Below are 11120 nucleotides of genomic sequence, written 5' to 3'. Positions count from 1 at the left end.
AAGCACTAATTATATAAGCACCCAAAAAAAGGAAAGGGGAAGGCATTGTATGGCTTCTATCAAGGGTCAGGCTGGAAGCAGGGAGAATGGGGATCTAGACCCAAGCTCGGACCCCTCCGGGGGCTTTTGGGGGAAGCAAGGAAGAGAAGAGGCTGTAGTGCCCCCAGCTGGTCCCCCTCCCAAAGCTTTTGCCAACCCTGGTGGAAGCTGTGTTGGGCAGCCTATCCTGGGGCTAAGAGAAACCATGGCTGCCCCAAGGAGGCTGGTCCTGCCATCAGTCTAGAGGATCCTTGCCCTGGGACTTGGTTTCCCTCCCTGTCAACTGGGGGGGCTGGGCTTGATGAAGCTAAAGGCCCTTCAGTTCTGTATAGATGGCCTTACCAGAAGGGAAGAAGCAGGTGCATTCAAGTCAGCAGACATTTATTAAGCTCCTATTATGTGCTGGTCCCTGCCCTCAAGAAGTGTACAGTCTAATGGAAGAGACAATATGTCCTCCCCCACAATACACATAAGACCAACTAGAGAACATCCCCAGAAGGAAGGCAGCCCATGGGATGGGAGCTGCTCGGGCCTTGGGATCGTACGTTATCGCTGGATCAATGGATTAAGTACCTACTATGTGCTGGTCCCTGCCCTCAAGAAGTGTACAGTCTAATGGAAGAGACAATATGTGCTCCCCCACAATACACAATACATAATACACACAAGACCAATTGTCCCCAGAAGGAAGGCAGCCCATGGGATGGGAGCTGCTCGGGCCTTGGGATCGTACATTATCGCTGGATCAATGGATTAAGTACCTACTATGTGCTGGTCCCTGCCCTCAAGAAGTGTACAGTCTAATGGAAGAGACAATATGCGCTCCCCCACAATACACACAAGACCAATTGTCCCCAGAAGGAAGGCAGCCCATGGGATGGGAGCTGCTCGGGCTTTGGGAGTGTACGTTATCGCTGGATCAATGGATTTTCATACACACTGGTTAATATTTAAGTAGCTTTGGTTAGTTTCTCAATGCAGTCAGCCACCGAGCTCTGAAGCCAAAAGGCTACTCCACCAGTTTTCCAGCCCTGCCCAGTCTCCAGAAACTGCTGCCCATGTTTCAGTCGGGAGTGAACAAGCCTTTATTAAGCGCTTACTTTGTCCCAGACACCATGCTAAGTACTGAGAATATAAAACAAGGAGAAGCCCCCCAAAAACAAAACAGGCCCTGCCCTCCAGGAGATTCATCCTAGCCGGGGAAGGCAGAGGGGGGTCCACCCCCACAGGGTACCGGAGAGCGGCGTTCCCAGCATTCAGGCAGAGGTAGCCTGCTCTCCAGGACCAGCACGTCCGCATACCAGTGGGCTTTAGGACTTGGGTCACAGTCCCTGCTTTCAAGTAGACTTATCAGTAGACATGTCTGGCATATGAATAGCATGATGGGTGAAAAGAGAGAGATCCAGACAAAAATACAGCAGTTTATGCGCTCGAGCTCATTTGGTCTTACAACTCTGTAAGGAAGATGCTTTTGTCATCCCCATTTTAAAGATGGGAAAGCTAAGGCAGGGAGAAATGATTTGTTAAGGGAGAGAGTCTCATCAAAGGCAGCATTTGAATTTCTCTCTTGCATCTGCTGTGCTCCCTGGCTGCCAGTAAGCAAAGGAGCCTGGAAAATGTGACAATGGAGAGATCCCTGCTTCCATCTGGATGGAAGAAGGAAAGTCCCCGGCCCAGAGCAGCCCTGGGAGCTGAGCTTGAAGGAACAGAAGCCCTCAGAGTTCAGCCATGAGGAGAGCAGGAGTTCCAGGCAGGTGAGTCAAACGAGACCAGATAAAGAATGTTGGCCATCCTGTTGGATGGGTCATGGAAGGACGGGGAACACGCCACGTGGAATCCTAAAAGATACGGCTGGAAGGGCAAGGGGCGGTCAGGTTGTGAAGACCATTGTAGACCATCGGGAATCATTGAGCGTTGCACCTGTGTCTTGGAAGGCTCTGGGAAAGGAACATGGATTCAAATGAGAGTCTGGTCAAGGAGTGATGAAGGCCCAGGCAGGGGCCGTGGCCCTCCAAGGGCAGAGAAAGGAACGAATGGCAGAGGGAAGGAAGAACAAATGAGGCGGTGAACTTACTGATTTGCTGGGGTCAAGGAGAGAGAAGGAAGAGCAAAAGATGGCTCTGGGATTTGGGGCCCAAATGTCTAAGAGGAAGCCATTGAGAGAAATAGGAATTCTGGGAAGAGGGCCAGAACTGGGGGCAGAATGAGGGGTTGAATTTTTGGAGCCAACAGGACAAGAAGGTGGGTGGTCCCCGAGCTGCTAGAGACCCAGGACTGGGGCTCAGAGAGAGGACGTGGGGGTGTTGGAGATAGAGTTCGCATCTCTTTGCCCAGCCCCGCTGCCGCCTCCCTAGATCTACCTCAGATTCCCTGCCTGGACCTGGCGGAAGCTCTGAGAACAACGTCCCGCCACCTGTGACTTCGACCTCCGCTCCAGCCCTTCCAGAAGCAGAGAGTCCCTGAGTGATGGGACCCTTGTGGATAGGGAGGCCGCTTTCATCCATCATGGCCCCACCCCTAGACAAGAGCCGCAGGTACTTATCTGGCAGAGAATGAGGGGAGGGACATAAATGCCCCCGGCCAATCAGGGGTGCTGTCCTGAGTCAGTGGTCCAGGTGTGTGGTCTCGGACATTCAGGTGGCTACCCCTGAAACACATTCCTCCAGAGGATGTGGCCCAGTTCCCTGGATCGGCTGGGAGTGACGGAGGGCTTCTTGGAGGAGGCAGGCCCTCAGGTGGGTATCAAAGACCCTGGCTGGGAGGCTGTGATGATGGGACAAGGAGGTGCCCTGTGAAAGGCCATCTAGGTGACCCCTTCCAGGAGGATTGTATAGAAAACGGGGTTGGCTCGGGCTTTCCTCCCTCCAGATACAGCAGAGAGTGAACTGAGAAAAAGGGAGAAAGATGTGGAGGGGGGGTCCAGGCAGGGCTGGGGGAGGGAGGGACTCTGACACTAAGAATGGGAGGCGGCCACAAGTCTTGGAAAGCAAAGAAGCCATAGGGACCACCCTTGCCCCCTTTGGGGGAGCTCTTATCATCGCAGACCTGGGATGGGGGAGACCCATAAAGCCGAGCTGTTCCCCAGGTCGTGCCCCCCTCAGGGACACCCACAACCTGGTCTCCTCCCTTCTCATGACTATTCAGCATGCTCGGAGGCCCAGAGCACCCCTAGAGATGCCCAGCCCTGGGGGGAGGGGAGAGGAGGGGTGGAGGATAAAGGAAAAGGGAGGAGGAGAAGAACCTGCTCCCAGAGCTGGAGGAGCATCTTGGCAGCCCACAAGCCTCCATCATGATCCTTCTGCGGTCACTGCTGAGCATCCTGCTGACCCTGGCAGGTAGGGGTGGAGGCCAGGGACAGAAGGCCAGAGAGTGGCACTTAGGCTCCCACATAGGGCAGGGCAGGGTTGGGAAAGGCAGCTCCCCTCTCCATCCCCCCTTTGTCTCCTCTCTGTCCCCTCTCCATCCCCTCTCCATCCTTCTGTGTCCCTCTCTCCATCCCTTCTCTGTCCTCTCTCTGTCCCCTCTCTATCCCTCTCTCTGTCCCTCTTTGTCCCCTCTCTATCCTCTCTCTGTCTCCTCTCCATCCCCTCTCCATCCCCTCTCTATCTCTTCTCTATCCCTCTTTGTCCTTCTCTCCATTCCTTCTCTGTCCTCTCTGTCCCCTCTCTATCCCTCTCTCTGTCCCCTCTCTATCCTCTCTCCATTCCCTCTCCATCCCCTCTCTGTCCCTCTTTGTCCCCTCTCCATCCCCTCTCTGTCCCTTCTCTGTCCTCTCTCTGTCCCTTCTCCATCCCCTCTCTATCCCTCTCTCTCCCCTCCTCCATCCCCATTCCATCTCCACTTCATCTCCTCTCTATCCCCTCTCTATCTCTTCTCTATCCCTCTTTGTCCCTCTCTCCATCCCTTCTCTGTCCCCTCTCCGACCCCTCTCTGCCCCCTCTCCATCCCCTCTCTGTCCCTCTGTCCCCTTTCCATCCCCTCTCTGTCCCTCTGTCCCCTCTCCATCCCCTCTCCGACCCCTCTCTGTCCCTCTCCAGGATGCCACCAAGGAGTGGGGCCGAGGGTACCAAGGCTGTAGCTGGGGCAGGGGGTAGCAAAGGGGGCCCATCCCCTCTCTCTGGGTAGCCCGGGGGGGCCTCCTGTGGGAAGAAGGGGGTTTGCCACCAGCCCAAGGGAGGGAGGGAGGGAAAGGCTTCTGAGAAGGGACTGGATGAGCCCGTGTGGCCAGTTCAGGATTGGGCAAGGAGATGAGATCAGGGACGGGACAGAGCAGCCGGGCCGTCCCTCAGCCAGTGGCGTGTCCTCCGCCTCAGCCTCGGCTCCTTCTCCTTCCCCGCCTTCTTGCCCATCCTCTGTCTCCCACAGGTACCCAGGCTCTCCAGTGCTACAGTTTTGAGCGTTCCTTCCACGGTCCTTTTGACCTCTCTAGCACCCGGATGTCCATTGTGGACTGTGTGGCAGGCCAAGAAGCCTGCCTGGAGGCGGTGACTTCCCTGAGTACAGGTAGGGATGGGGGTCCAAGGAACGAGGGGAGAGGGAGAAGAGGCCCCCAGATCCCTCAAGGTGGTGACAGAGGAGCCTCCGAAAGCACCCAGCCAGACGGGTTCCTGAGCAGGACTCCCTCCTTCAGTGTCCCCGACAAACGGCTCTCTCTGTGGCTTGCACTCCTCCAGAACAGGGAGCTCATTGTCTTATGAAGCTTCTTATTGTTCTTTCATTTCAATCGTGTCCAGTTCGTGACTCTGTTTGATTTTCTTGGCAGAGACCCAGAGGGGTTGGCCATTTCCTTCTCCAGCTCATTTTACAAATGAGGAAACTGAGGCACATGGGGCTGCTAGGAAGTGTCTGGGACCACATTTGAACTCAGAAGTCAGGTGCTCTATCCACCGCACCACCTGGCCACCACCTTATGAAGCAGCCATCCCAATCAGTTGTTAGGAGGAGGCAAGATCTTCCTGCTCTGCTCCCCATGGTTCCCCAGCTTCATTCTGCCCAATGGGGTTCGCAAAAACGAGGCTGGCCCCTCTCCCTGCCACCCTTCGAGTAACCAAAGAGCTCTCCCCCCTCGATTAAATCTGCTCTCCTAAATCTCCTCAATCCTTTCAGCCCCCCATCCCAGTCTCAGAGTGGGGCGCCCGCCTCCCGGCCTTTGCTAAAGCATGGCCCAGAATGGCCAGAGCCCGGCGGAAGGCTGTCGGGCAAAACTACACCTTAGTCCCCGACACTGTTCCCCCAACGGGGATCACATGAGCTCTAGGCTTCCCAGGCACCTTGGACTCGTGGATTTCCAAGTCTCCCCCAGATCATTTTGAGATAAGGGTCTCCCTCGCTTCTTCCTGAACTGGGGGGGGAAACTTTTCTAAGAAAGTCAACTATAATACCTTGTATTGACGCTTATTGAATCCTGAAAGAGAAAAGCCCTTCAGATCCTAGAACGGGGAAGCCCAGAAGGGGGAGGTATCTCACAGATTATCCAGTCCAGTTCTGGGGGGAAATCAAGGCCCAGGCTGTAGATGCTAGGGAAAGGGAGTGGTCCCTAGTCACCTAAGGTGGGAGAAAGAGCGCAGGGAGGGAGAAAACTGAGAAAAAGTGGGCAGAGCGGTAGGAGGTTGAGACCCCTCGTGGCCGACGTGCCAGGGAAGACAGCTGAGGAAACTTGGGGTGAGCCAGGGCCCTTACCTCCTCCCCATCTCCAGGTTACAGAAACTCAATCACCCTGGTGAAAAAGGGGTGCTCATATGGCCCGGGCTCCGGGGAGATGATGTCGGGGGGAGACTCGCTGCCCCCCGACTTCACCCTGGTCCGGCGCTGCCACGATGATCTCTGCAACCGACAGATCGAGAACCACGAAAGCGTCCCCAATCTCAGCCCAGGTGAAGTGAAGCAAGGGGCAGGGGCAGCCTTGGGGAAGGGTGGGAGAACCCGTGAGTGAGCTCTCAGCCCCTTCTGTTCCTCAACAGGGATGCTGGAGAGCCTCTTACAAGGGAGACCATGGGATGTCAGGGCTGGGAGGGACCTTAGAACGGGGGATGTCAGGGCTGGGAGGGGGCTTAGAATGGGGGATGTCGGGGCTGGGAGGGGGCTTAGAACAGGGGGTGTCAGGGCTGGGAGGGGGCTTAGAACAGGAGATGTCAGAGCTGGGAGGGGGCTTAGAACAGGAGATGTCAGGGCTGGGAGGGACCTTAGAACGGGGGATGTCAGGGCTGGGAGGGGGCTTAGAATGGGGGGTGTCAGAGTGGGAGGGGGCTTAGAATGGGGGATGTCAGGGCTGGGAGGGGGCTTAGAACAGGGGGTGTCAGGGCTGGGAGGGGGCTTAGAACAGGGGGTGTCAGGGCTGGGAGGGGGCTTAGAACAGGAGATGTCAGGGCTGGGAGGGACCTTAGAACGGGGGATGTCAGGGCTGGGAGGGGGCTTAGAATGGGGGGTGTCAGAGTGGGAGGGGGCTTAGAATGGGGGATGTCAGGGCTGGGAGGGGGCTTAGAACAGGGGGTGTCAGGGCTGGGAGGGGGCTTAGAACAGGGGATGTCAGAGCTGGGAGGGGGCTTGGACTGGGGGGGGCGGTGCTAGAGTGGGAGGAGCTTATAACAGGGAAGGTGGGACTTGGGCGGGGTTTAGAACAGGATATGTCCAAGTTGGGAAGACCTTTAGAGGTCATTTAATTCAATTCCTTCATTTCAAAGAAGGGCAAACCGAGGCCTAACTATGACATTCTGGGGGCTGATCCCAAGATTTCTGATAGAATTGGGACCACATGTGGGCAAGGGCCCCGTTTTGGGGGAGGGGCGCCCAACCTCACAGTGTCCCTGTTCCACCGCCAGCCCCAAATCCACCTGAGCTCAGTGGGATCGAGTGCTGGGCCTGTGTCAGTAGCACACCCGAGGGCTGTGAACTCCATAATGCCCACAAGGTCAAGTGTCACGGGGGCCAGAATGTCTGTTTCCAAGGTCACGGCTTCCTGGCCCTGGGTGAGTACGAATGGCAGAGGCGCTGGGGGCGGGGCTAGCTCTAGAGGAAGTCTCATTCTTCCTGCTCACCTGTGCCCTCCTCCCTCCCTAGAAAACTTCTCCAGCCCTGTCTACATGAGGACATGTCACGAGCCGGGGTGCACTTTTACTGGGGCTGCCACCCACTGGTCGGACAACTACCTCAAAGGCACGTGCTGCAAGGGGGATCTCTGCAACAACATCTCCAACGTGCCCAAGGCCCACTCTGGCAATTCTGCCCCATCCGGGCTCGCCAAACTCCCTTCTGGGGCTCCCAGGCTCCCGGCCACATCCCTGCTCCTGGCCATCCCCTTCTTGTTCCTGGTTTGAAAGCAGTCCTGGCTCCCCTTCGGTCTTGGGGTCTTCCAGTTTTTATGTCGAGAGCCTCGTATGCCTTGGCAAGAAATCCGAAACCTCTGTGTGTTGCTGGGCAGGGGGAGGAGGGAGAACCAGGGCAGCCATGGCCGGAGCGGAGAAACTGGAAGGATCTCCACCGCTGGCCAACTCCTCCTTCCCTTTGACAAGATCCCTCCTGCCGCCTCCTGGGGGTATCCCTGGAAAAGGCAAACGGCCCACTCTGGGCAACCCGCTGTACTTTGGACACTGCCCATTATTAAAAAGTACTTCTTTACATCCATCTGAAGTCGTTGTCTCTGCACTCGTCCCATCCTCCCTCCCTGCCTCCCAAACAGCCCTCAGGATAAGCGAGATTAGCTGTCTACCACCAGCCTTCCATCCCAAACTCTTCCCTGCGATAGGCTAAAGAGCCCGGGTTCCTGATCCACTTTGCCCATATCCTTCCTAGTGGTCATCTTTCACTTCTCCCAGCAACTCTCTGGCTCTAAACTGAATGTAAGTTGCCAGGTGGTGGAGGGCACTTCCTCAGCCGGGAGTCCCTAAAACGCCAGGCCCGATCCCCATCCCTAGACATTGATCGGCGTTTCAGGACTTGCCACACGATGCATCAAAATCACATTTGAAAGCCACGTCTCGCATTTAACCTCGATTTTCTTGTTTATCTTGTAATTGCATTCCAAGGTCGTGGTAAAGACAACATGAGATAACGTTTGTCATACAATACAAATGCTGGCTAGTATTATTTTCACAATCCAGCGACCGGGTGAGAGGAAAGTAGGATTCAAGTCACACACTGCACAGCATGGAGCATTTTTTAAAAGCTTTCACAATTATCACATAAAGCAAAGAGAAGTTGGAATTAACACATAAACCCGACATTAAAAAATTCACCAGATATAGGTCGATCAAGGACAACTCTCCTAACTTAGCTGGTAAAACAATGGCAAATTAGGATTCCATTTGCAGAACCTTCATTTAGACAAAAAAAAAAAAAAAAAAAAGGATTCTTATTAAAGGCTGGAAGGAACCTTAGCTGTCAGTTCCACTTCCTGTTATGTGACTACTACGTGTCCCATTAGAACAGAATTTGACCAAGATTATTCAAATAAAGAATAATAGGACATTTTGATCAAAGAATGTTTCAGAAATTGTCCTGTAGAGAAAAACCAGGATTTGAAATGCACAATGGGAGGGGGGCATGCGTGGGCTCCTGGGGCCAGGCTCTCCTGAGATCCTAGAAGAAGAGTGGGATGGGGAAGTGGCTGCGCTTTCTCTGTTTTGTTTTTTCTTCTTTTTTCTTTTCTTTTCTGGCCCCTGACAGAACTAAGGCCGACACACGTTCTTCCTATGTAAAATGAGGCTCCTTTCGGCTGATTTCTGTGATCAAGTGACCTGGCAGCAGTCTGCTCCCCTTAGACCGGAGGTACCCGTCGTTGGGGCCGGCTGCAGCCCTTCCGCAGGCTGGGGTGGCTCGGGAAGGCCGGAGGAGGGGGCCGAGGGCTGCGGAAGTGGGACCGAGAGGGGAGGACCTTAATCCCAGAGTCTTAAGTCAAAGGGCATGAGCCGGGGCTGGAGGGCCCCGAAGGGCGGGGAACGGCGACCCCAGGGAGGGCTTTAGAGAAGAGGAGAGCGGGACCCCCGAGCAGCCGTGGGGGGGAGGGGCCTTGGCCATATCTAGCCTGTGCGCTCCTTGTACAGATTTAACGGGGGGAGGTGAGACCTGACGGGGCCAGCTCAGGCGCGCGGCCCCCCGCTAGTCACCAGCGGACGCCCGGCCCGCGGAGCCGCCCGGGAGCGGCCCTCCGCTTGCCCACTCATCCCGGCGGGGTCCTCCATCAGCACCGCGGACAGAGCCCTTCTTCCGCCCGTGTCAGCACCAGGGACAGCGACGGGGCCGCTCCCGGGGAGCAGAGCGGGCTAGGGTGTCCCCCCGGCGCAGTCACCCGGACGGACGGACGGACACCCGGCCCTCCCCCCCCCGGACAGCAGGCGGGGGTGGGGACAGCCTGAAGGACGGACTGAAGCGTGCCTCCCCTCCCCCGCGCCCCGCACTGGTGAAAAGCCCCAGGGACAGGGGGGAGTGGGGGCGCCGAGAAAGACCCCACGTAGAGCTGGCGGGGATCGCCCAGCACCGGAAGGAGACGGGCCGCAGAGAGAGCTCGGGAGAGACACGCGCAAGGGGGAGAGCCAGAGACGTCTCCCGCCTCCGGCCTGCGCTCCCTCACACTGTCGCCAGGGGGCGCTCCTTCCAGCCCTGGAGGCTCCGGGATTCGCCGGCGCGCTCCAGCGCGAGAAGTTACACCGAGGTGGGGGAGGGGGCACGGCGGGGGGGCGGGGTAGACAGAACACGCCCCCCCCACTTTCCGGATGGCCCCGGGCCGCGGCCCGCCCTCTCCCGGAGCTTCCGGCGCCGCGTGATATTTCTGCACCCGCGCGCGTCAAACGCTCCTTTGTCCCAGCGCTGGCGGGCGGCCAGTCCCGGAGATACGGCGCTTCTGCGGTGGGGCGCTGGGCCCCGGCCAACGGGAAATCCCGCTCCCGGCCCCCGAGCCCCCGAGGCGTCCGGCCCGGGCCCGGGCGCCCTTGTCCCCTCCCCCATCCTCGGGACGCCATTGTCCTAGGCCGTAGCGTTCTCCGCGGCGAGGACGGCCCTTCCCGAGCTTCTCCCCAAAGGGACCCAGGTGTTCTCTGCATCCGGGTCCCTCCGCGGTGGTCTGTGACTCAGCCCACCCCACCCCCACCCCAATGCAGCGAGCGTCCCCTCCCCCCTTCCCCAGCCGGGCGAGGCCCCGGCTGAGTCACGGGAAGAGGCTGACTGAGTCACCGCACACACCCCCCTCGGTCCCGGAGGGGAGGGGAGGGGGTCGGCGGGAGCCCCCAGAGGGCGCTGTCACCACCTCCGTCCTGCACTGTCTCTGCTTCTTTATCTCTGTATCTCTCTCTAACTGAGGTCTCCTTAATCTCATCTCTTCTCTCTCGGGTCTCGGCATCCCCCTGCCTCTCAGTAACCGGCTTCCGGCGTGTGGGGGTCACATGTCTGTAGTGTCATAGGTCAGGAAGTCGTACCCCCTCATTTTCAACATGATGAAACTGAGGCCCAGAGAGGTTAAGGGAGGTCACTTGCCAGGGTCACTCGGAGATGGAATTCAAAGGAACTCCTGGGGGGTGAAGGGGCCTTTGGAACTCCAGCCATGGAGCCCGAAGCGGATCAGAGCATCGCGTTCTCCCCTTTTAGGGGTGCGCTTGTGTGTTTGTTCTTTTCTCTCTCGCCTGTTTTTCCCCTTTTGGGGGTGCGCTTGTGTGTTTGTTCTTTTCTCTCTCGCCTGTTTTTCCCCTTTTGGGGGTGCGCTTGTGTGTTTGTTCTTTTCTCTCTCGCCTGTTTTTCCCCTTTTGGGGGTGCGCTTGTGTGTTTGTTCTTTTCTCTCTCGCCTGTTTTTCCCCCTTTTGGGGGTGCGCTTGCTTGTTTGTTCTTTTCTCTCTCGCCTGTTTTTCCCCCTTTTGGGGGTGCGCTTGCTTGTTCTTTTCTCTCTCGCCTGTTTTTCCCCTTTTGGGGGTGCGCTTGCTTGTTTGTTCTTTTCTCTCTCGCCTGTTTTTCCCCTTTTGGGGGTGCGCTTGCTTGTTTGTTTTCTTTTCTCTCTCGCCTGTTTTTCCCCCTTTCGGGGGTGCGCTTGCTTGTTTGCTTGTTTTGTTTGTTCTCTTGATCTGATTTTTCCTGCGCAGCTTGACGGAAGTGGAAATATG

The 11120-nt window shown here is 56.9% G+C and overlaps 1 protein-coding gene across 1 annotated transcript; it reads left to right on the top strand.

Moving 5' to 3' along the window:
* The first annotated feature begins 3275 nt into the window (after positions 1 to 3275).
* On the top strand, positions 3276 to 7659 carry LYPD5 (LY6/PLAUR domain containing 5). The gene is made up of 5 exons (XM_074307060.1): positions 3276 to 3374; positions 4405 to 4542; positions 5736 to 5912; positions 6858 to 7004; positions 7096 to 7659. The coding sequence occupies exons 1-5, from the start codon at positions 3329 to 3331 to the stop codon at positions 7350 to 7352; spliced, it is 765 nt and encodes a 254-aa protein (XP_074163161.1). The 5' UTR covers positions 3276 to 3328; the 3' UTR covers positions 7353 to 7659.
* The last annotated feature ends 3461 nt before the right edge of the window (positions 7660 to 11120 follow it).

Source organism: Sminthopsis crassicaudata, chromosome 3 (assembly GCF_048593235.1).
Source record: "Sminthopsis crassicaudata isolate SCR6 chromosome 3, ASM4859323v1, whole genome shotgun sequence".
Taxonomy (NCBI): Eukaryota; Metazoa; Chordata; class Mammalia; order Dasyuromorphia; family Dasyuridae; genus Sminthopsis; species Sminthopsis crassicaudata.
The sequence above is the reverse complement of the archived record's forward strand: the minus strand, read 5'-3'. Positions and strand labels throughout refer to the sequence as shown.